General features: G+C 29.3%; 2 protein-coding genes across 2 annotated transcripts; both read right to left on the minus strand.

Moving 5' to 3' along the window:
• Positions 1-26645, minus strand: LOC112680794 (C-terminal-binding protein). The gene is made up of 10 exons (XM_025550992.1): positions 26063-26645; positions 3726-4052; positions 3526-3654; positions 3237-3459; positions 3044-3168; positions 2880-2979; positions 2689-2820; positions 2348-2621; positions 2120-2282; positions 1-357 (listed from the first exon to the last, which is right to left on the minus strand). The coding sequence occupies exons 2-10, from the start codon at positions 3942-3944 to the stop codon at positions 253-255; spliced, it is 1470 nt and encodes a 489-aa protein (XP_025406777.1). The 5' UTR covers positions 3945-4052; positions 26063-26645; the 3' UTR covers positions 1-252.
• LOC112680795 (putative bifunctional UDP-N-acetylglucosamine transferase and deubiquitinase ALG13) lies at positions 18015-19566 on the minus strand. Its single transcript, XM_025550993.1, has one exon. It carries the CDS (start codon positions 19530-19532, stop codon positions 18147-18149), a length of 1386 nt encoding a protein of 461 aa, XP_025406778.1. The 5' UTR covers positions 19533-19566; the 3' UTR covers positions 18015-18146.
• Positions 26646-27868: the final 1223 nt, after the last annotated feature.

Here is a 27868-nt window from a genome sequence, read left to right on the forward strand (position 1 = left end):
TTATTGTAAAATTCTATATTTAATTCATACTATTGGAGTATTTTCAAACTCAAGGCGTCCAATTATTTGTTGCAAAATTCTAAACCATAACATATAGTTTGTTTTAGGTTGCTCAATATTATTTTAAAATAAAGAAAATAATATAAAAACTGTCTACTAGAACACGACAATTGTTCTAATGATAAAATGGTTTTTGCTTTCAATTAAAATTAAATTTTGCAAAACTTAAGAGTAGAGCAATATAAGTGCCTTTCAAACAATAGGCCTATATGTCAGGGACGGACTACTCTGGCTCACATTATTTGTACTGTCACGGTCGTTTTGTCCAGAAGTGTATGGAAGCTGGGTGTTAACAAACTACAAAAAATAAAAATAAAAATAAAAAAGAATCAGTTAAAAAATTTAAATTAAAACACAAAATTCCCGAAAGCGTGTCAACAATAAAGTAAAGCGAACATGGAAATTTTGTCGCTAAGGGCGCAGCAATATTTAAAAACACAGAAATTAAAAAAAAAAACCATATAAATAGTCCACCCCCAGGACGCCTTGAGAAGTTGTTCAAGTAAATTTTATTCATATACTTATATGAAATGAATGTGCAATGTATATTGACTTATAGTAGGCCGCGCCCTTTCTTGTAATGCAAACAATAAAATTAAGCTATGGACATCATTGTCATTATTAATCATAGTTTAAGTCTTAATACAGCATATCATTTTTATTATATTGTATAACATTCATAAATTATAAATTAATACGATTAAATATAATTCATGTTATTAATGCACTATTAATATTGTCATTAACAAAGGGTGCCAATATTATATTTATTAAAAGGACTATTAGGATAATCAAAATATTGAATAAAAATAAGTAAAATTAAATAAAAGACCAAACTCAATTTATTTTTTCTAACTATAAACAAATATCTACTTAAACAGATAAACATTAAATATGCATTTTATACTCAAGTAAAATCAATAAAATTTTCAAGCAATTATACTTGAAAACTTATGATTAAGTTCACCATTTTGACTATTACAAAAAATAATTTTACTAATATTTAATTTAATATTCAACTAGATTTACTTTGAAATAAATAAAATTTAATTTCAAAAAAACAATCTAATATTAACATAAATAAAAAGTATGATGCTGTAGTTCTAAAAAAACAAATAAGTTGATCAATTGTAAAATAATTAGTATGAACAAATCAATCGATAAAGTAATATGTTTAATATTTAGTTCGGTCAAAATAAAATTATTAATGTATACACACAGTTTTAAGAACTATGTACTTGTTCAATTAAATAAAATGATAACGATTTTTAAATTTTTAATTCCTTTAGAAAAACACAAAATATTTTAATTAAAAAACAAACAATATTATCAATTAGAATAGAAAAATTAAATTTTTTTATACATTATTAACAAAAATTAATTATTTAGATATTTTACTGAGGCACCCTTATATAATTAACATGCGTAGCAACACAATCACAGTATTAGTTAAGCAAAATAAATACAAATAGCAACATCAAAATTATTAATGATTCTAAAACAAAGGTTTAAGCAATAACACATCATGAAATTGGGAGTGACCAAAGAAAACATTGTCTGAGGTATGCTTTTAAATAAATAAAGAAATATCATGATATACAGTCAAGGTTATTAAGTCGTAAACACTTTATTATAGCAATGCATAACCCTATGATATAATTAACCGTTGAACTCTAGTCAATATATGTCAACTGCGTGAGAAATAAAATAAAGGTTGAGGGTGAATTAGTAAATTAAAAATCTTAAATGTTTATAAACCAATGGAGTTGAATCTCATTTTTTTTTTTCATAAAAAATACAATTTAGTGAATATTATGTTATAACTAATTTGAACTTTTACAATAAATCAATAATTAGTTATATTATTAATACAATTAACATAGATATTAAAATTTATTCTAAGTAGGTAAAAAAAGATCAATGAAATATTTCTATGTAATAGGCCGGATGAATGGGAGGTAAACATACTCATTGATTACAGAGGAATGAGAGGTGACGGGGCAGATGATGCTCAAGGCACTGAATCAGCCCCACTACTGACAGACGGCAGTGTACTCACTAATGAATGTGGTAGAACTGATGCAGGTGGAGCTGATTGAGAGCTTGGTGGCGCTTGCGAGGGAGGTGGTGGTGCTGAACCAGAGCCTGGCACATTATCATGTGCAGTAGTAGAATGTGCTTGTTGTACTGGTAAAGTACCAGTGCCAGCACCGGCATAATACCTAAATTAAATAATAAATAATTAAAAAATTTTCTAACAATTTAATTTTATTATATATATATATACCCTCCATTCATAGCATCAGGATTAGCAGCAGCGGCAGCTGCTGCAGCTACAGCAGCTGCTGAAGTTGCACTTGCCATTGCTGCTTGATGTGGATAGGTAGTTGGGGCAGGAAAATACTCTTTGTTAACGCAATTACGAAGACATTCAGGTATTCTACCTACAATTGCTCTACGAATTTCACTAGCAGCCATTTCTCTTAGTTCTGTACAACTAGCATCTGAATAAAATGCAGCATGTGGAGTGCACAGTAAATTTGGAGAATCTTTTAATGGTCCTAAAATAATTAAATTTGTTTTAATTAAAATTAATATAAAAAAAAAAAAAAATTGATTAAACAGTACCTTGGAGTACATTGAAAGGTTCATTTTCATGAACATCTAAGGCTGCTGCTCTAATACGTCCTTGTTTCAATGCTGTTGCAAGAGCATCATCATCAACTAATCCACCTCGAGCAGTGTTTACAAGGAAAGCCCCTAAAATATTTATATAAATATATATATCTATAATTATAATGTACTAAGAAATTATTTACCTGGCCTCATTTGTTTAATGGTAAACTCGTTAATAAGGTGATGATTATGTTCGTTCAAAGTACAATGCAACGATACACAATCAGATTGGAACAATAAATCCTATAATAGTTAATTTTAAAATATTATAGTATACATTATCTCAAGAAAAAAAATTATAATTTACCTGTAGTGTATAAACTCGAGTCAAGCCTAAAGATTTTTCAATTCCATCTGGTAAGTAAGGATCATAAAAAATTACATTAAAGCCAAATGCTTTTGCTCTTAATGCAACTGCTGAGCCAATACGACCTATTGAAATTTTTTTAAACAAATTAAAAATTAATAAAAATAAAATGATCATGTTATAAGTTAAATACCCAAGCCAACAATTCCTAAAGTATCCCCTCGAATACGTGCACATCCTTGAGCAGCTTCTCGTACTTGTTCAGGGCCAGTAAACTTTTTCCCCTCTCTAACCATTTGAGCTAACCAATAGGTTCTACGATAAAGATTTAATATCAAACACAAAGTTGTGTCAGCTACTTCTTCTACTCCATAGCCTGGCACATTACACACTGCTATACCTAATTCACCAGCAGCCTAGAGAAATAATAATCACATGTAAAATAAGATAAATAAATAAAATAAATTTAAGTTACAAGGTACCTTAACATCAATATTATCCACTCCACTTCCTATTCGTACAATAATTCTGAGTGTTTTAAATTTTTCTAAATCTTCTTTTGTTAGAACAATGGTATGCCACATTAAGGCCCCAACAGCTTCATTTAAAACCTATAAAAAGTTATACAACATAATTAATATCATTAAAGTAACGAATATGAAAAATATCTTAAATTACAAACCTTTTCATGAATTTCTGAAGTAGATTGGGCATCACAAAATGCAACTGTAGCTACATCTTTAAGTATAGGCATTTCTATCGAACAGTCTCTGCCATCCAATAAGGCAACCAATGGCCTTGTTTGTATAGGTCCATTAGTGATTGGTCCAGCACCAGACCCAGTTCCTCGTATAGTTGTATCAATTCGTGTTCTTTTTGTAATCATTTTCCGTTTGTCCATTACTGGACTACCAACACGTTTATTTAATCCTTGCGTTTTGACTGTTTGAGTTTCACAAGAGTGTTTAAAACGTCCAAATCATACCGGACAATGAAAGGGGAAGGGAATCTGTAATAAAAATACAAAATAAAAAAATATTTTAATAATTATAAACTAGAAATAAAAAGATGAAAATTAAGTTATGGTTTTTTTTTTTAAAAAAATATATAAAAGATCAGGCGGAAGGTTTCTTTTAATTTAGAAACTTTTTTAAGTCCTAAATATAGAAGCGAGAAAAAAAATTACAAAACTTTGTTTGTCGATATCTGGACCATCTAAAAAGCTATAATGTACTTAAAAGTTTGTTTTGAAAGCTCGTGAGATCTGAACTAAACTTTACTGGAAAAAGTTTTCTTTTATTTCATATTACACAAAACTTGTAAGAGAGGGGTGCAAAATACGGCAAATGGTTGAACAACATTTTACTATCAAACAGCACTCATTGCAAGTTTTTTTTTTTACTAAATCAATCATAGGAAATATTATTGAAAACTAAACTACAACCACTTGTTTTCAAAAAGTTTATGTATTTTAAAAAAACATAAAAAATAAAAATTATTATAATTTAAATATCAAAAACTTTAGCCAGTTTGAAATAATTTACATAGTACTAATAATTGAAAATTAAATTGACATTCCTCAATTCAAACTGAACAATAACCAAAATAATAGTTAGATTCAGCAAAAATTAATTAAAAATATATTAATATGCATAAAACCGATTAATTGGAAATACAAAAGCAATGCTCACAGGGCATACAAAAAAATATGCTAATTTAATATTAAACTAACTATAAAAATAGAATATTCTTCTAGAAACTTAAAAATTTTAAAATATAAAACTATAGAAAATGTTTAATCATAAAACATAATCTTAACAAGTAGCCAATATGAAAATTAAATATAATATCACATATAATAAGTATAATAGTAAGTAAACCTAATTTAGGTAGAATTCAAACTTGTCAAGTATTTATGACAATAATTTTACTTTTTTATTATTGCACATGACTATCAGCAATGATATATTTTACAACAATAAAATAGATAAATATATAAAAATATTGATAATAAAATGTAGGTAACTGGACAAACACATAATTAATAACATATAAATATGTAAGTGTTAGCAATAACTACAAGATATATATATATATTGGATTCAATTAACACTCAATAAATAATAAGATTATATAAGAGATAAGACTGATTACTAATTTTGCTCATTAAACAATATAAGAAGAGCAGTAGTTGTTTTTTGAGTTTTAATTTTACTTTTTGAATTATATTTACATGGGTTATAATAATTATTCTTTAAATAAATAATTTATGATTTTCCTTACCAATTAACTCAAAAAATTATAATATGTCATACCTACTGTTTTTATCTAAGTACAATTTATATTTGTGAATCCCACTATGTACCCCATATTCACCTAATTTATAACAGAAATTTTAAAAATTAGCACCCATATATGTTTTTTTTTATAATTTTGGGCTTTTATAAAACACTTAAACTAGAATAACAACATTTAATTTAGTTAAATGGTAGAACTATATAACATTATTAAACTATATATTATAATATAAATACTTGCATATTAAACACACAAATATATCAACTTTTTAACAGAGAATTAACTAAATTTAAATATAATTTGTTTTTATTTACTGATTACATTTTTTAGGTAAGTAATACAGGTTGAAGATGCACTAGAAATGAACTTTTCTTAAAAAAAAAAGCAAAAACACTGATGAAAAGAGGTTTTAGGTAGCAACTTGAGTCTAGCAAGTTCAACCAGTTACCATATAGCTTATCATAAAGTAAAAATGCATGCAATTAGATTCGTATATAAGATCAATTAAAATATATTTATATTCCCGAAATATTAATATTGCATACAAATTTATTTATTACTTTTCATAATATTTACTAAAAGTTTTAACTAGTTTTAAAATACATTCATAGTAAGCTTATTAATAATTGGATTTATGTTAGATTAAATAATATGATTATATCTAAATTATATCAATAGCTACTGATAGATAATGAAATCATGAATAACACTAATAATGAATACATGATTGACAATTATGTTAATATTTCTTGAGAAATTATAATTAAAAGAATGATTTAGTAAAATTACAATAATATTAAATGCTATATACATATCTTATCATCAGTATAATCATTATTTTATTTAATATAGTATGTAAGAGATATGATATTTGATTCAAATATTTTAAGACTCAATTTAATGATGATGTGTAATTAACTATGGAAATTATCATTAACTTAATAGTTCTAATTAATTAATACAAATGCAGGTTATAGACATTTATTTCTTGGGAAGAATGTTCAAACGACAAGAGTAGTGAACCGAAAATATTGTCTGCGAATAATATAAATATATGAAAGGAACTGTTATGTACAAACAAGAAAAAATACGCAAAGGAAAAGCGTCATAAAAATAATTCCTTTCAGTTGAACCCCAACTCCACTCGTTCTGTATGTAGTTAAGAGAAAACTTATTTTTAAACTACTTAAAAAGCTTAAGAATAGCGGATTCAGAGCGGGGATATTACAAATAATATAAATTAGTTTTGCCAACAAAGTTATACAAAACAAGCATCGGGGCAAGTTGTTTGGACAAAGCTCAGTGGATCCCGAAAAGTTTCGGATGCGCGCGAGTGCATGGGAAAAGTTGATCGGAATGAACTTTGGCACAACTACAGTCGACGTCGCAAAGTTAACGGCAGGTTAACTTCACAACCCCACACCACCATAGCAGTTAAAAGTTTACTTTTAAAACTGAAAAAAACCAAATATGAAACAAAAGGCAGAGACCGTCAAACAAGACGACGAATTTTACAACAAAATGTGCTAAGGAAGAGAAGGGTAGATTGAGAATGAAAATAAGTTTAAATAAAGTGAGTGAGTCCGGTCTTAAATAAAACTTCCGACGTTCGGTGGTGGCCGCCCTCGGAAAGTTTTACGCCTTTCTATATTTTATGAGCCTCTTATTACTGGCAAAACTTCTATCAGAAAAGTTAACTCAACCCCTCAACCACCGCCGACCACTCACACGCAAGCCGGTGTTCGTCACCGACTTTAATATTAAATACAATTAAATCGACTTAAGGTTCGGACCCCAGAAAATCATGATGAAAAAGGAAAGAGAATTATAGCAATAAAATCAAACTTATAATAGAAGAAAAATCAAAATGTATTCTAATTAACACTCTGTAACTGTTAAAAATAAAAATAAAAAAATAAAATCTTTGAAAACTACGATTACATAACTAGTTCACTAAATAACTTAAATTTGCAAAACATGATCAGTAATATTATTTATATAGTCATATAATTTGAAATTATTCAACAAATTCTAAAAAATAGAACAAATAATAAATATTGACTTCATGTAACAATTTATATTTAAATATTTTAAATATTTTCCGTGTTAAAAATAGAAAAAAATTTTATAAGAGAACTTTAAATTTCTTAAAAAAAATCGATATGTTGTACTAAGTTGTTTGTAGAAATTGCAATCATTTTTACACACGTGGGAAAAAATCTGAGTAAAAAACGAAACCATGGTAGACAAAGCGTCAATCGTGTACGAGTGTAATATTTTCCGTAATTCATTGATTTGTACGGGCTCTAACAAATTAGTAATATACATTTATTTTTCTATTTATACATGGTCTTCGGTGAATATTCGATGTAATACGCGAATTATTAAACGGTGGCAAAGTATTATATTTTTTATTTCGAATTATTTTTGAATTTTAATTACGGCGATGTAACAGAATTAAAGTTAATGTTGTATAACTCGTACATCAGTAAAACACGACGTCAAGATAATCATGGGTCTCATGCATACACACTGTGTCGATAAAGAACTGATAGTAAAATCTTAACATTGTTATAAAAATGTTTGAGCGTTTTATTATTTCATCTTGACATAAATACGTGGCGTAGTCACGAACTTACAAAGATAACAGATTTTTGCAAACATTACGGTTTATTATACAAATAATAAATACCTTATGAGTTGGCGATAGTTATGGTTGAATAATTTGAAATTTAAGAGAACAACGAATACAATACGGCATTTCATAAAACATTAATATTACGGAGGCAAAAATTCAAGACTAAAAAAATGGTTTTTGTATCGGCTAAAATAAAATATATAAGTACATAAAAATTGACTGCAGTTAAGTAACTCGAACGATGAAGTTTGAAACTTTATGTTTAACTATTGACAGCAGTCGAGAAAGGAATGTTACAGGGTTATAACATGACGATGCTAAATAATATGATGTTTTTAAGTTTAATCTTTAACTTTATGAATTATTTGATTAACGCGCGCAGCAATGGAAGGATACGGTATACTTATTTCATATGTATGTAAGACGCACGCATGCGCTGTTCATCTTTCTGAATAATAAAATAAACAAGTGTTTTTTCTCATAATTATATCTTATGAGCAATCGAAATATTTTAAATATAAGCTACGAACACCGTAATATAATAATAAGTAGGGCCGGAATTTAAATGCACTTAAAATCATACAAATATGCTCTAAAAAATAGCCAAGAATGTCCTTAAAATGCATTTAACCACAAAAATGACCTTAAAAATGACATAATTTTTTTTATTTTGGGCATTTAACACACTATATTTTTAACTAGATTTTTAACTAGACTAACTATATTTTTCACTACATATTTAACACACTATTTAATACATTAAAATCACATTCACACGTAATCCGAGCAACGTCTGCGATGTAATACGAACCGACTAACTATTTGTTATTTGACCGAATACTGGTGACGTTCCATACTCTATAATAAATTAAAATAAGATAATAACCGAATTGAAAAATAAAGATTGACAACGTGTATGAAAAACTCGATAAACCTACAAAAATATCAAGAAAATAATTTGTTTTTTGATTTTATTTTGAATAGATTAAATTTGTTTAGTATGTTGAACAAATATGCATTAAAAACCAACAAAATGACCCAATAATACTAAAAATGCTCTAATGAGAAAACCTCAAAATATCAACAAAAAAAATTTGTAGTTTTGAAACTCTAGTTACATGAAACGAATTATGTTCTTAGAGAAAATTGTGTATGATCAACCAAAAAAATATGCACTTTGCATTGAAATCCGGGCCCTAATAATAAGTAATATAAAATATAACATAATATTACACGAGTTGATACAAGTATAAATGTGACTTGGCGGGAGGGGGGGGATAATAATGTTAAAGGAATCATGTCGTTGAAACAATTTCAATGAATAGTCGAGACGTCGTATTAAAACGATGAAGTTTATCGTAAGACTGCGTCGGGAGAAGTTTAAAACGACCGTACAAGCATAACAATGCAGACGGATATTACGCACAAACCGTGTTAGTGATACAATACAAACGCTTACGCACGCACGCACACCTTTCGTGAAACATATCGAAAAGTGAGGGGAAATTACCGGTGGCGCGGGTGTTTAGCTGGGTGAGAACGCAGCCCTTATCGAGTGGGCGGCGGCGGCGGAGGCGTCGTCGTCGACGACGAAGGCGACGGGTGAGCGATGAGGAGGAAAAGGAACAAGGGCCGGCGGTCGGCTGCCGGTAATAGCGCCATCGATTTTTCCCGAATATAGCTGATGCTCTCTCTCTAACCCACCCGCCACTTCCACCAACATGACTACTAATACTACTACTACAACTACTGCCACCGTCAACCGTTAGCCACCCCACCCATGAGCGGTGACAAGGGAATGGGGTTTCAGTCCTCGCTTCACATAATGAAACACCACGATGGACTTTCCCGCGCGCGCGACGACGACGACAATAATAATAACGACAACGAATAAATCCTCGTGCGTGGTGCACCCATTCTACTCCTCCTACCCCTGTGTAAGGTGGAACGTACTTCTCCGGCAAGAAAAGCTACTCGTAGTAAATAAGGGGCAGGGCGATGGCGGCTATCGCTTAATGACGTAGTCGTCGTTTTCCGTCATAGAATTTCTCCTGATTCTCTATCGACAGAACTGTCATAATTCATTAGAAATCACAGTCATCAAAAACACAGGCAGCGACGCCTTTAATATACATAAACATACATACATAATTTAATAATTTACAATTTAAACACAAAAAATCTAAAAACGTATAAATACAAACTGAACCTACATTTTATCATGTTTAACTAACAAGTAGGTTAATGTGTCAAAATTATAATTATTTACTTGTATCGACTCAATTTTTTTTTTCTGTATTAATTTGAAAGAATCTCATATTGCTAATTCATTACGTTTTATTATTAACTATAGATCTATTGTGTAGTTTTTCAATAAATCATTCAATCACACAAAAAACTTTCACAGTTTTTTTTAACACATTTTATCAAAGATATATATACCGTAAAACCTCGATAAGATGAAACTTCGGTAAGACGGAAACCCCAGTATTACGGAACATTTCTTTGGTCCCGTTTCAAATTACATATAATTAACTAACCCCGTCAAGACGGAAACCCCGTTACACAGAAAAATATCATAGTCCCAAGCGTTCCTTCTTATCGAGGGTTAACTGTATAAATATTTATCGATTTGTCCAAGTAAAAAATGTTTAATATTCAAATGTTGAATGGTACTTTAATTTCGACTTTGTACATTGGCTAAAATCAAAGTTTTGATCGTAAAAATAAGACCATTAATGTATCATGCTTGTGGCATTGACAGTGTAATATAATATAGAAAGTTAATTTCATATAAATTAAATTCATATAGAATTATATTACATTAAAGAAGCAGATCAAGTTCAGAATATAAATAATTTGTTGTAATCAAATACAAATAAATTATCATACGAACGAGACTAAAACTCATCACTATTTGATCCACACAATAATAAATGTATTAATAAATTCATAATCAGTTTAATAGTTTAAATATTATGGTTTTGCACTGATTTTTAATAGTATAATAAGTAAAACATAGACATTGTTTAACATATACACAATAACAAAAAATATCGAAAAAATTATTATTTTATTTGTATAAATATTATGCTAAGATAATTCCGATAACTGAACTATTATTTATCTATAAGTTTTAATATTATTATAAGACAACTAAACTTGCCATGGATAATTGCACTTAGTGTCATCTTTTGAACGAAGTTTAAAATGTTGATAAATTTATTGTTCAGATATTCGAATGACGAATTAAGTTAAATAATTCATCAACATATTTTTTTGAATAATTAAATAATTAAAAATTAATAATTGGTTAGTACTCGTAAATTAATACATAAATAATAAATAAACAAATAGCTTATAAAAATAAATAAAAAAAATTTAAATAAATAAAAGCTTAGTCTGGAGTAATATTATATTTGTAAAACACGAGCTGTTTTAAATTAAATGTTTCATCATTAGGTATTAATAAAATCACAATCTAAGTTTTTCATAATCCGTAGCAATTTTACTAACTTCATATATATGTAATGATAAATTTATAATTTAAAGTACACAATATTACACATAATGAATTTAAAAGATAAAGTGGAACAGAAATCAAACATTAATAAGTATTATCTTCAGGTAAGGGGATTTTAAAAAAATATTATACTTAAGATTAGTTTGAAAAATAACACTTGGCTACCTGTGTATTGTAATTGTGCATATATATATATATATATACATATATAATTTATGATCATATTCAGAAAATTGATTTAAAATCAAAATGTATCATACGAACGAGACAATATTCATCATTTATTAATCTACTAAAATTTATAATAAAAAGAAATTTTTATAAAAATTGTCAATACCTACATATAGCCTTCTACGGAGCTCTCATTAGTTTAATATATATTTGATAATGTTATTATCAAAATATAAATAAAAAAATTTAAAAGTTTCACGTATTAAAATAAAATAAATTTGGCCAAATCAGAATCACGAAAGTTTGATTCATATTAAATCATAGGAACAAGACCTTTTAATCATCATTTTGGCAGAAATATCAAAAAATGAATACAATATTATGACTTATCACATCATCAATATTAATTAATATTTTTTTTGTTTATTTTTAACTAGCAAGATTAAGATACAATATCTTTTATTTGATTTATGACAATTATAACTGATTATTTTATTTATAATTATTAAATCATTCCCAAACGTTATTGATAATGTATAGCAGGTTAATGTACTCAGCAATTCAATTATTAAGTCGTAGTTTTTGGCATCATGAAGGCATATCATGGATTCTTGCCATAACTATATTTATATTTTACGAACAATGTTTAGATACCGAAATAAGGTTTCGCGATTCTATAAACCGAACGAGATGATACATTAGTATACAAACATATCTATCATAATGAGTGAATATTGGTAGATATTTTTAATTTTTGTGTATTCCAATAGCTATTTTCAGAGGTACCTACATATAATAATAAATATAATATACAGTCAATCATAAACCAATAATAGCTAGAATATACACTCAATTTTATAACTTATATTCATCTCAAGTCACAATCTCATCAATCATATAAGTATATGGTACAGTCACAAACATTCTTTTTACACATTTAGGTTCAATAACAAAAATAAGATTATAAAGGTACCACATTTTAGAACAAATTTTGTGCAAATTATGTGTATAGATTTTCTTTTTCATTAAAAAAAAAAAAAAAAAAACAATTAGAATACAAAAATTATGTCAAATTGGTGAGAACCGTAAGGAACTATTAGTCGTTTGGGAAAGTTTTTCTAGTATCGCGTGGCGTTCGAGCATTTAACTACTATTTCCAGGGAACTTGTCAAGCGTTGAATTGAAGAGGACACATGCGACAGTAATATTGGTTTTAGTGTTTATTATAACGGCAATTGGAAGAGGCCGTTCGACACCGAAGAATCGTTGTTCAAAATCATAAACCACACGTATACACAACTATCTTTTTTTTTTACCCTGAGAAATAATAACCAAGCAAATCAATATGAGTTTTGTTTTGATTGTTGATGGTGTTCTACCTCTGCAGTAACCCACCGCCATCACAACGAACGGACACACATTGACCGACGACAGTTCCCGCCCAAACGGAAAGCTTTTCCGACATAACCACCTTTTCCTCACTACAAAAAAAAGTTTAATTGAATCAGACAACGGTCTGTTAAAATGTTGGCAACGCGTGTCTGTTACACAAACATAAACACAGAGGGAATTGTTACGCTCGAAAGAACTAAAACTCATCAAATATTCAATGAAATAAAAAAAAACCACCTATACAAATAAATTATATAAGTAAAATCAATGACACATCACAACAATATATCAGTTATTTATTATACAGTTGTTTATATCGTTGAAAATTCTATGGAATGGACTATGAATAATATAAGTTTTAAATTTATAAAATTAAATTAAATTATACTTCTAATAAACATTTTAATACCTATTTAACAATTTATATTTGAAATAAAGTAAATTCAACTTAACTAAAATGGAATTAAAATAAATATTATGTATACAATAAATAATATGTAAGTACAATGTTTATAAAATTAAATAGCTAAAATGTATTTTGATAAATCAGTAATTTGATAATAAATTAACATCTACTAATAAGGAAAAAAATATATAATTGATAATTATTAGAAATGTTCCTAAAAATAATACAATACTAAAAAAGTACACGTTTTATAGGGAATCCAAATCATTTAATTCGACATTTCCAAAACACACTAAAATAAATAATACATACAATAATGCAAAATAATGATTTTTTAGTATTTGTCGAAATATAATAAAAGCATAATACAATGTGTAAACTATCTGTATTCTGCTAAAACAAGATTGAACACGTAAATATCAAGAAATTAATTATTATATAGGTGACACGATAAAATAATAAAGAAAGATAGGTATGTCAAATAGTTCATTCTTATCAAAATAATACTAAAAAAAGTAAACCATTAAACTTAAATTAATAACCTAGGAGGTACTCTATTAATGAATGATACCAGTATATTGATTTTATAATTTCTTATTTCTTGAAATATACCGTGTATTATGTAGGTAGGTAGACAAAGGGAAAGATATAAAATACATGTTAAATAAATATACAAGATTATTTTATGATTCATGAATAATTAATGATCAATTAAAGTATAATTAACTTTAATAGTATTGCGAATTTCTGCAGATCAAATACCAGTATATTGTACACCAACAATGTATGCCGTTTGTAACAATTGAAATATAAGTAGAAATCATAATGGAAACACATAGTATTAAATAGTAAGACGTGAATCATGGGATATACTACAATAAAATAAACAATGAAATGCAAATGTAAAATACTAGAATATCCCTTAAACAATTATAGAACTATGTATGTCTACTCTAAATAGTTACATCTAACGAATAAAACGGTAGTTAATATACACTCACACGATCACACCTACCAATAAGCATACAAGACAAACAGATGTACAATTATTAGTTATTGTGCAACTAAAACTCAGAGAAAATACTACTTCCGCGTTTAAATGTGTGTTGAGAAAAAATTATAAACTTTGTAAGTAGCAACGTTTTAACAAGAAAAAATAAGAATGTAATATTAATTCATAAACAAGTTTTAAACGTTAAACTACTGATCAGTTATAATCATATACACAATTGCATTGATCGAATATTGATAATTTATCTAAGAGTACCTTTTCATTACGTAGTTTTTTTTAAAATACTTCTCTTTATTAAAATGAATTAACAATTCATGTTTAACTACTTATTAATTAACTATGCAGAATAAATACATACACTATCGTAATTATTACCACATTATGCGTCCAAGAGTAGGTAATCAGGATTAAAACATTAATATTATATAAAAATATATGGTTAGTAAAAGAAGAAAGCAGTTACTAATTGCAAAATAATATTCAATCTATAATACAGTAAATAATAAACTAATAAATATGTACAAGATTATTTGGGATTATGAAAGTATGATATATTATTCCACGTGCATAAATAATAAAACACTTTGAGAGTTCAAATCATACTTATATGCTGTAAGTTACTATGAAATAAAAAAATTAAAAAAAAAACTTAAATATTAAGCGAGTACGTGATATATTAATTATATTATAAATCAGAAATTTTGAGTTATGAAATTTAGTTTACACCTGCTGATCTACTTCTATTAGATTAAAACACAAAAATAATACTGAGAATTAATTTTTTTTTGTTCGGTAATATAAATTGAGAATATAGCGATTTTATAGCAACCCGATAATTTATCCCCCGGTTTATCTTCTTACAATAACCGAATCATCGTAGGCCGAACGTGAAACACCGTTATAATAATACAACATTACACGTGAATCGAATGTACACCATATATAAGGTATGGAAGAGAGGAGTACAACAATGAGTGTTGTTTGTCGATTTGACAGTATTGCCACTGTAGCGAACGACATTTTACTTCCGATAGTTGTCTATGAGCCAATGGCCGATTGTTCAGAATTTGTGCTGATCGACAAGTTTGAATTTGAAATCACCAGAACGTAAATCAATTTTATTGTATAAAAAAATATATTTATATTTGTTCATACTGTCTAACAAAATTCGTATGGTCAACTAATGCATAAAAAATTTAAAAACAACCATAAAATACAATTTTATTCACTGTTTATATATTTTTTTTAACAATATATTCATATATCAAACAAATGTAATTAGTTTAATAATAAGAAAATATTGTTTTGTTACTTTTTATATCATTATTCTATAAAATATCATATCCGTTATAAATTCTTTAAATAATTCACTAAATTTTCATTTTGGGATAATGTTGATAAAAATATAATTTTATAAATATTTTGATTATAAATTAGCAGCTTGTGCGTCGCCGCCATCAATGAATCCGTGTCCAACGCATTCAATATTCATACCAGCATGCACTCGCAACCGGTTTAGATTTTTTCTCATTTCTTCTCTGGTTTAGGGTCAAGAGGAGCGCCGAGACCTTTTCCATTCCTTATTATCGAACCACCCGATCGCAATATATTCTGATTTCTATCATCATAATATGTGTAGTTATATTGTTGAGTTATCATTCATTGGGTACGATAGTTACGATAAAACAATACCATTTTTTTCGCGTAAAAAATGAGTATGCTTTCACCAGACAACAGCAACTATGGAAGATGATGGTTGAAAAGGGACAGGTTTTTAAAAGTGAAAGTCAAATTTTGCAAACGTTCTTAACAATTCCTAATTTGTTTTACTACATATTGAAACGGAAGAGTTTAGTTTAAAATTTTCATAGGATGACGTTAATAAATCCTAATGAATAAATTTAGCACAAAAAAAAAAAAAATAAATCTATTTATCGACGACATTTCGCAACCCTAGAAAACAAATGGCATAACTCAAAAAATTTCGATTTTGAGTTAGCGCCACTGCTAAAATCGCGGGATAAATATTTATTTTTTTTATCTTATTTTAAGATTAATTACAAGTAGAATGTGATCAAAAAATAAAATATATATTTTTTTCTCTTCAAGATTGTTTATTATTAAAGTTGATTTATTTTTTATTGTGTTTTTGAGTATTAGGGAATTCCTTAAACTCCAATGAAAATAGAAAACAATGATTAATTATAACTAATTAAAAAAAAAAATTAAATGTTACAAAAAATGATATTGTCAGACGGTTTTGAAAATTCTTAAAATCTTTAATTGCATTTTCTCAGTAATTACGATTTCTAAGTTATACTGTTTGTATTCTAGGGGTGCGATATGGTAATTCATAATTTAATAAGTTTAAGTTTTTCGACATCATGTTCATAATGTTATATATTATACATTTTAAAAAGTAGACTAGAAAATTATTATGTATATTACATACACTTTATAGAAAATTCATAATATAATTTAAAAATCGAGGACAACAATTTCAGAATATTTATTTAACAAAAAAAATTATGTGTATAAATATATTAACATTATCAAGAATTTTTGAAGGACATTCAAAATATATTGCTGCATATCGCAATCAATCAGTTAACAGGTTTCTAATCAGATATTAGCTTAAAACATCAAAGTAAAAGTAGGTAGATTGTTTAAAACAGTACACTTTATTCAATTAACACCACAATATCATACCTATTATCATAAACCTATTCATCTACCTAATCATTGATTATCAAGTTTAGAAATCATCAATCAAGTAATTACTTTAAGATATATTTATAACAAATAGTACAGTTAAAAACATGAAATACATAGTGACCTTAGAATATTTCTGTAATGACCAGTTTAAATTAAAAATTATGAGGAAAAATTTAATTTCAAAAAATGAATACTTGGTATGCCAAAAATGATCTAATAAGTTATAATACAATTTATCAGTTTTTCATAATAAAGATTATAAGAATTAAAAAAGACAGATTTTTAAATTAAAAAGAAAATATTTAAATTTTCTTTTAAATTTTAAATTTTAAAAAAGAGAAGAATATCACACATACTTATAAAATTTAATATTTACAGTAGAGTAGGAAATTCTTCTATTATAGATTATAATTTTAAATCCAATTTCAACCAAGTTATATCTTTATGAAAATGATTTTTTTTTCCTTCATACTTTAATAAATGATACATTAAACATATTCTTAACCAATAATACGACACATAAAAATAGAAACAACTCTTCTGATAAATTGACTCTTTTTATTTATCATAATAAGTTACCGAGTAATTTATAATAAAATATAAAATTAACAAAATAAAATACCTTTTAATAATGAAACCTATCCTTGGACATACAATTACTGAGCAATTAATAATAAAATATAAAATTAACAAAATAAAATAAATACTTTTTAATAATGAAACCCATCCTTGGACATACAAATTTAATTATTTTTAAAAATTAGAATTAAAACAAAATTGATCAACTTAAAGGAACAAAAAAATTACCGTATAAAAACTAAAATAACGCTCTTGTAACAATATCTAAAAATTAAAAGAAAATGATTTAACAATTAATAAAATAATAACACTTTTTTATCACATGAATAAACTATTTCAGTCAATTTGACATAATATCAGTCTATTTATTCACTGTTGCAATTTATCAGTAGTCACATCAAACTCTGGTCCATACCAAGGTTGATACACAAAATTATAATCCATGGTCGCACCACTTTCTTTACCATTATTACACTGTTCAGATCCACACGAAGTATTTGGTTGGTGGCCATTATACCAAGATGAAAACATTGGTTGAACATGTGGTCCAGTAGCATTTGATGGAAGATCTATGAAGTTGGGTGGTGTTAGAAGATTAGGAGCTATAATACAATTTTTATTCAAATTGGATGGTGGTTCTAATAATACTATTTTCTCTTTATGAGGACGAAAATCATTCTGTAAAATTGGCGGAGGTGTTGACATATACCATGGAGGGATCACATTTCCACTATTTGGTAAATTTAAAGAAGTCATTGGGAGACCAGGTTGTTGTTGATATGGTTGAACATAACAAGGATTAGAAAATATTGGTCCGGGTAAAACCCCATGAACTGCTGGTGCTGGACTCTGAATAAAACCTGTGTTGCTAAATAGAACTGGAGGTTCACATGTATCAGCAACTTGACAAATATAACTATTACCATCATCTATAGTTGATGAAATTTGATCAAAATTTAAAGGAGTCTCTATTATATCTTGTTCAACTGGAATTAATTTCAACTTATCATAGTCAACATACATTTTTTGTGCTAAATCCTTAACATAAACTTCTACAGGTTCATTTTTACCAAGAATACGTTGAATATAACAATGATACTCTTGGTTGCCAATTAATACCATACACTTGCTTCCTTCTTTAAACTCCCAATTATTCCACCTACCATAAAATTTTTCTTTTTTGTTATTCAACCAAATATCATACTCCGTGTTTCGATACAATTTTGGTGTCAAAGCTTTAGCGACTTTAAATGGAAATGGAGTGATACCTAATTCAAGCAGTTCTTTCATATCTGTTAAAGTAGCTCTTTTTTCCAAAGTAACTCGGTCATTAGACCTAGAAGATGGTAAGTTTCTTTCAAACAACATTTCCTTCACAGCAAAATCTACACCAGATAGCTCGAAAACATTATTATACAACATTTCATACACAATAGCTTGACAAAATGAAATATTCACAACAGATTCTTTGATCAGTACTAGATCATAAGTTTTTTCATAATTAAGACATATATTTAAAGTTTTTGTAGAGTTTGGAGTTTCAATAATTAGAGGAACAAAAGGTTGAGCATCATCTACATATAATGCAATATTTATTTTGTACAGCTTAGCAGCAATATGCATATCCAACAATTCACCATCTAATTTGGTATCAGTAATTTTTCTTTCATACTTGCTAACTGATAACTGTGTCAAATGATTGAATTCTTTGGTTTGCAAAATAGAAAATTGTAATAGATGTTGTCGGACAGTCATAAAACAACTTTGAGTTAGAAACACACACTGAGAAATGCACCTGAATAAACTATTACCATCTCTGGGTACAACATGTCTCATTAATCCAATAGATTCTAATAATTCATCAATTTTTGGTGTTTGGGTTCTTTTAGATTTGCTTCTGTTTCTTATGGAGAGTGTCAACATTTTGAAACCAATTCCTAAAAAAAAATACACAAAAATTTAAAAAAAAAACATTTAAAAAAATATTAAACGCACTAAAAATGTAATCATAGTTTGTCTTCTGTTTATTAAATATATAACAATTTTATTTAATTGTGCGTTTAATATATTAAATGTTTTTTTTTTTATTTTTTTGTATATTTTTGTATAGAATAATATCCAGTTTTGTTATAAAAATATCTAAGTTCAAACTATCCATTTAATTTTTAGTGCGTTATTATAATCTTATAGTGTTATTATTAACACGAAAGGTACAAACAATTACACTGATAACATTTAATAAACATTTAAATTTAATTAATTATGTGACGTAGATATTTTCATTCAATAAATGATTACTAACACATGGCAATGAACAATATTACTACAAAGTTAACCAGAATATTAAAATATATGTAATTAACAAATAAACTGCTAAATATTGGTTAAATCAAGATAAAATTAAAGTTAAATAGTACATACCTACTTAGATAAAATATATCCAATGATCATACACGATCTAACCATGTAAATAACCACCTATTTACATTATATGAATATTAAATGAATATTTATATGAATACATAAAAAAAATTCAAAAAAAGTTACTGAATCAAATTTTATAGAAATTTTAAAAGAATATTTCAATATTTGTCTTACAGAATACTATAATTAAATAGTTAAACGATGACTAAAATTATTGAGAAAATTATATATAGAAATTGTATACCCTCAAAATCTTTCATATTGCCAATGATTTTGTGAAATTCATAACCCCCCCCCCCCAAAAAAAAAAAGACAAATAATATATTTTATGATTTTAATCAAAAATTTAACTATGATTCATAAATATGAACAATAGACATAAACAATTTAATCGCATACTTCAAGTTATAGTTAATACCTACCCTAAACTAACATTTGATAAGTACTAACTTAGTTATTCCCTTATATTTCATATCCAACATTTTAGATTTCAGATGTATTAAAACTCCATAATTAAAGGCAATAAATATAAGCAATTAAAATATATAATATATATTTATTGAGGTACTTCAAGAATTGTTGTTTTTACAGAAAAATTGTAATGTGCCCTCTCATAAGATCTTTAAATCTTTATCTAGTGAATTGTATAAACTATTACTTTTTCAAAAAATTGTTAGACATAATGACTCAAATATAGAGTTAGTTGATAATTATAAAATTAAACTCTCGGTATTAAGTATTATTCACTCGGTATTGGTAAATATACAAAACAACAAAATTCTAAATTGTAATACAAGAATACTCTAAGACATTGATTAATAATTAATAATCATATGTAATTTAATGCAACAAAACAGCATCAAGTGTAGTGTTATACGAACACACTCACAAAATTAACAGTTATGTTAATATTAAAAGAAACGTACAAATCTCGGACCAGGGGCGTATTAAGAGGGGGCGAATCCCCCTGAATCCGTACATAAGGAATCAATTATATGCAAGCACATTTCAAATTTTTTAAATGTGTATCGTTTTATAACGAAATCGAATTAGTTAACAATTTTGGTTTTTTACAAAAATGTTTGTCATAATATACGAATGAGTGATAAGAAAAATTACAGAAAAACATATTAAAATATAAGTAAATAAAGGCGAACGGACGAGTATGATGATTTATATATTATTGTTTTCAGTGCTAACATCACGGTCAATGTTGAGTGTAATAAATTGGGCTTTTTGTCGGGTCTATACTCAGTGTAAAATCAAATAAAATACAAGCGTAAATTTTAAAACACAGACAGGTGTTAAAGAAGAACTACACAAAAGCCGATTGTAAGTGGATCCGGCATTAAAAAAAAAAAAAACCACAAATTTTTAGGATTCATTTGATTTAAATATTACCAACAATTTTACTTGTAAATTTTGAAGCATCATTAAAGAAAAAATTTGAGCCCCCCCCTAGAAGTCTAAATACGCCCCTGTTTCGAACTGTATCAGAAACTAATGAATTGAAAAAGAGACAATTATAGCATGTCGCCTAGCGAAGAATACTTGCAAGTTATCAAAAATTAGAGTACACGTAATTAAATATTTTCGTTGAAAATCGACACAAAAACCACCTGGCCGGTAAGCAGGTACGCAAACAATTTGTTATTATCATTATAATGCACGCAGCACACGATTGATTGTAGACAAAAGGTTGATCAGCGTTAAACCGCGCTTCGATGGAGGGGAGTCTCGTCTTCTCCAAGCACATGACGGCAACATCGAACATTAAATAATAGAACACAAACATTATACGACGAATAGATTTTCTTTTTGAGAAAAGTGAACGTCTGTTGAAAATATGCAACATTACCGACGAAAAAAATAATAATAGAATTGCATGAACGATTTATAATCAACCACGACGACAATACAACAGCAGCTGGTATAGGTACGTACACTTCGATTAACTGTTTTAGCGTATATATTGGCGGGAGAGACGAACGAGAGAGCAGCTGCTCCCCGCGCGACCATTTCCCGCCATTATATCGTGTTGGAACTGCCAGAGTATTGTCGAGCAACTGCTGGTGGTACTGCCGCCGCCGCCGCGCCGCTACACGACCGATCGCGGAACAACGCACATATATTATGATGCATGGCCACGCCAAACTCACTTCGTTGTTTCATTAAATTACCGATTTGTTGTACTGCACGTCTCGCGTGCAACGACGACCAACACCACCGCCGCCACCACCACCACCACCATCATCGCTTTAACCGAAACAAACGACGACGATGATAGTCGTGCAATGCGGCCGGCCTCGTTATGGCCGACTGACAGCGCGTTGGTCTCGTATGTACGTGTGTGCGTATGCGCGCGAGAGCGTGTGCATAAATGCGTGTGCCTACGTATGTACATGTAAGTGTATGTGAGTGCGCGCGAGTGTATATTTGTGAGCTCACGTTGTAATACTAAACAGGTTCATATTACCAACGCTCCGGGCAATGAAATTTTTAATACCGTGCCCACACAACAGCGTACAGAAGAAATCGATGTCGTGATTTTTGCTTTGTCAGCGTTAAAAACAAATATATATATACACGAGCGTGTAAGCATAAAAAAAATTACGTTTCCTCAATAAACGAACGCGAGCAATGTTATCCCAGACGTATTAATTTCACGGCGTTTGCCCAGTCTCGAGGAACATTTTCTATTAGTAATTACAACCGATTTGTTAATAACAATATCGTTTACAATAGTAGAAACGTATATACCGCGACAAATATTTTTTTTTACCTTTCCTCAGACTACCGTACATTTCAAGGCTACAGAAAATAATCGTTAACAGCTAACTGTTTGGGAGAAATATAACGTTTTGTAATGCAAATCACCGCTTCGCTCACAATATAGGTAATTTTTAAAATACACCGTTATAATAATGACAGATGTTACACGAATAAAGGGGACATACAGTTGTATTGTGGATTCGGGGAAAAATACGAAACATTATTATTATTATTATTCGTTTCACATCAAAAACCGACGTAAATGCAAAAATATCAATCGAACGTACATTGTCCGCGGGAAACAGCAAAAATAAAAAAATAATAATAAAATACGAAAAACATCAGTCACCGAAATACTCAGGCCGCGTGCAGCAGCGGCGTATACGATAAAAACCGAAATAGAAGCTGATACGAATATTGCAATATACATCGGGATAACCGTAATAAGTAGTGTGTCCAATTATCATTTAAATAACTCGCGGTCGAAACACGAAAAACCAATCACGGATCGGCGGCGGCACGCGTGTTACCGCAATTATTGTGTTGCACGCTTTTAATCCGCCAATGGTAAGTATAGTTAATAAATAGACCAGAGAAAACCGTCGTACAGGGAAGTATAACAAGAAAAAAAAAAATCATAGGGAAACAAGGAAGGCAAAGAGAAAAAAAAAAAACCAACGACAAACGGAACAAGTCGTTGTTACTTCGGTGGAGGTGTTGTGTTGTTCGCGCGCGGTTTTACTACGGATATAATACACCGTGCCACATTGCATATTGTAATGGGTACGTAAACACACGCACTCGCTCGCACAAACAACGTATACACAATGTAATCGTGAAAAGCATCGTGATTCGATTAAATACGACCGCCGGGAGGCGAGTGAGAATTCCATAAGGCGGTTACACGAGGGAGGAACACATGCACACGGAATAGGCGCGCATAACGCGGTTGCGTCCCGGTGTGAACGCCGCGCGCGCGCAAGCAGCAACGTAACGCCGATCACGAAAGTGAATACAACACACGATAGACAGGGGCAGCGGAGAAACACGTAGACCGGTGTGGCGGCGGCGGCGGCGGCGCGTGTTTCTGGGTATGAAGTAGAAAGACGTGGGCCCCGCCGCCGCACACGGATGACGGTTACGTCCAGTGAAGCCCCCTACCCCTCCGGCCGCAGACGACCACGAACCAAGTCTCGTCGTCGTGCCGCCAGCCGTGCAGACCAGTTAAAACGCGCTCTTTTCGCATTGTCATCGTCGCCCTTCCATTTATGGTGCCTCAATTACCGCGTCGGCCGCCACCACCAATTGTGGTTATTACAGTTCGCCTTGACAACGACGACCACTTTTAATAATCATTATCAAAATCTATACGCGGACGGCACACGATGATAATAATATTACAATCATTTTGACCGATATTATTATTATCGTAAAACACTGGTGTTGTTATTACACGCACGAGGGATGATTGTTGTTACAATTGTTCATGTTTTACTATAAAAAACAGTTGTTACATGATTGTTTTTTATCGAGGTAAGACCACGAGCCCGGCGACAGCCGTTGGTCCGAAAGAACAAAGCGATTACTAAACGATCCGGAGTACAGGAACCACAGCCCAAAAAATATATTTATGAAAAAAACTGTGCTTCGAATTTCGCTGATACACAAAACATTATGATCAAAATAATATTAATGTTACAATATTAATATTATTATTAATGAGTAAAAACGATTTCTACATTATTTACTAAATTAGTTACTAAACTATAATAACATTGAATGTTTCAGTACAATGGTTGAAGAAAATGCCTATGTTAGCATTTTTCTTACTTATTCGTTCCCCTCTCCGCAGTGAGCATTAAAGATAATCGCGAAACGCAGTCGAGACTACTAAGCTTTTTTTTATTCATCAACCGCGTGCACTTTTATGTAACAATCTCCACTTTACCAAGTGTATAAAAAAAAATGTGCAAACCTTCGTGAAAAAAAAACATATCGTACATAAACAACAATCAATTATTTTTACTAAAACGAACAAGTGTATAACAAGTCGCACACTCAGCGATTTTTCGATTAACACGAATCATTATGATTATTATTATTATTATTATTAATATAATTAAAATTGATAAATAATTATTATTATTATTTACCAATAATGTAACGTTTGCATATTCTAAGAAAGGCTGGAATCATCGCATAAATAAATATTATTTCAGAGGGAAATTACGAAGATAAAAAATGCACATAATTGTAACATTACAACCCATGTTCACCACCACGAAACAAAATTTTATGTATTTACACCCTTTGAAATATATACGTTGGTGTTCTCGTGTAATCAGTACACACGATCCCAAAAACATGATTCACACCAATTACGTCGAATCACTCATAAATACTTCCTATATTGTTATTTATAACTAGGTATATGTTACATGCAAATATTTCTAACGAAGCTCCGGGCGCGGCCCCGCGGTAAAATTCATAATTATATTAAGTGTCACGTTGCACGGTGGCAGCGGGAGATAGGTACGGAGGAATACCTATGGTGTCAGAAGCACATGTGAAATCTTGACAATAGGCTAAAGGCCTAAGTCAAGCGATCGCGCGTAATACACAGGTAAAAATAAAATACAAATCGCACAACGGATATCTGAAGTTAAAAAACGTAAACAATTCACTTCAGATCACTCGATATAGACATACACCTCAAAATATAACTTTACTAATTAGGATGGTAACAGAACGTGGCCAAAAATTGCATACCGTATCCAAAAAATAATAATTTATACCGTACGCATGCCACCGATTTGCGTAAACACGTTATCGGACATGCTCATTTCCCCCGAAAACCGATTATCGTAATCAATATAGTTAAGAGGAATACGATCACGCGCGGGTAATGATGTCTTCTACACGACGGAAGAAGGTTCAGCGTTTTTATTGTTATTAAGCAGGTCGGGCTCACAGATTAACGACTACTACTACTACTAGTGTTAATAATACCGAGACCACTATACTACAATCACTGCTAAACAATTAAACTCGCGTGTAATATTAACAATGACATTGAGAACATAGCTTACCTAGTTTACGAGCACGACGGTAACTGCTGCTGCGGTAGCGTCGTCAGCGACAATTCGGTATTACAATAACGGTGTAATCGACAGCGTCCGTGTGGCGAGCCGACGGTGATAATAACCACGCGCACAGTGTTTTGTTACGGAAAGGTATGTGCTCGAATCGATGAGCTCTAAAATAATCCACGGAATTCACGTTGGCGCATACGGCAATGATATCGTCGTCGAATGGCACGCACTAACTCATAAAGCATCGAATCGGATCCAGTCGGCGAATAATATTACCGATACGAATATTATATATATATATAATATCTGTATATATGACGTGCGTGTGTGTGATATCTAGTAAAAACGTATCACACGACGGGCGCGAGACGGCGGCTTTTACCGGTAAACGAACATAAAAAATATAAAGCGGGTTGCGCAAAAATAACAAAACACCGTACGCGATCGCACTTTTAAGAATAGTGGTCAATCGTCGTGGTCGTAACGGATAACAGTGTCGTCGTCGTCGGCGGAGGCAGCGACGGCTGCACAAGCAGGTTATGTTGGCTAGACGGCGGCCGAAACTGTTGTGTGTGCGCGAGACAAACATAAAAACAGCCGCCGGAAAATGGCGGACAGTCATCGGTGAACATCGATGACCGCGTTTACAAGCCCGCGCTACTACAACGCTATCTGTTGTCCTCTTTCACTTTTTCGTACTTTCCCTCCTTTATTCAAATATTCATGTTATTCATCGGCTTACGATCAGAGAAATATATTTTATAATTATAAAAATAATTATTATAACAGAAGAAATAGAAAAAATATATGTATATTATTAAAACGTTACCACGGTTTTTTCATTTGGTGGAATGAAAAACAAATCAATGTAATTTGAACTTCTTGAGAATTTTAATATGTATTACATAATAATTTAACAATTTTACATTTATATATTTTTTTTAGTTCTAATTTCTTTTAAAAACAACTATATGAATCAAATCTGAAATTATTCTTCTTCTTCTGAGTACTAATGTAAGAAAAGTAATAAAAATAAAAGATAATAAAGCGTAATAAAAAATTTGAAATTATTGATTTTATTGTAATGTATATTATTAATGTATATTATTATTCTATACATTATACTTAGGTAAAACAAAAATACACAAAATCAAGGCAAATAATAATTTTTCAGTCATACATTTTTATTTTTAAACTTGGATTAAACCACATTTTTTTACTAAAGAAGTAGCCTTATTAATGTCCAAAAAAGATTAAAATATCAAATAAGTTAAAGCAACAAAAATACATTAGTATTTTGTAAATAATAATTCAAAAAACAAACTTTAAAATAAACATCCATAATGAATAGTTTATAAAATATAAATAAATAATCATGAAAATTATGTTCTAGTAAACTATTAAAATAAGTAATATAAAATTAACATACAATTAATTATTTTTTTAAAAAACATATCTTAAATTTTAAAATATTAAATAGGTTTACATTTAGAAATTAATAATTACCAATACAAATATGATATTCTGTTTTATTTTATATTACACATACATTTATTATATTTATATATTTAGATTATTGCTCATTTTTTTTTTCGTATAAATATGTAGTACATACAATTTATAGCAGTTATACTGTCAATATGATTATCATATGGGAGTTAATATTGAACATTTTTTAATTTTAGAATATAATAATAATAGGAAATAATCAAAAATAAATAGTTAACCAACTAGTTAAAATATTGGAAACAATTATTTTATATAAAACATTAAGGAAATTAATGCATGCAATATAACCAAATT

This window comes from Sipha flava, unplaced genomic scaffold (genome assembly GCF_003268045.1).
Source record: "Sipha flava isolate LNK unplaced genomic scaffold, YSA_version1 180_pilon_pilon, whole genome shotgun sequence".
In the NCBI taxonomy this organism is placed as follows: domain Eukaryota; kingdom Metazoa; phylum Arthropoda; class Insecta; order Hemiptera; family Aphididae; genus Sipha; species Sipha flava.

What these genes read in the sequence shown, in the direction of transcription:
- LOC112680794 (XM_025550992.1), bottom strand. Translation starts at nt 3,944, where the DNA reads ATGGACAAACGGAAAATGATTACAAAAAGAACACGAATTGATACAACT. An exon ending in CTCGAGTTTATACACTACAG is followed by an intron (nt 2,980 to 3,043) that starts GTAAATTATAAT and finishes TAACTATTATAG; the next exon opens with GATTTATTGTTCCAATCTGA. An exon ending in CATTAAACAAATGAGGCCAG is followed by an intron (nt 2,821 to 2,879) that starts GTAAATAATTTC and finishes TAAATATTTTAG; the next exon opens with GGGCTTTCCTTGTAAACACT.
- LOC112680795 (XM_025550993.1), bottom strand. Translation starts at nt 19,532, where the DNA reads ATGACTGTCCGACAACATCTATTACAATTTTCTATTTTGCAAACCAAA.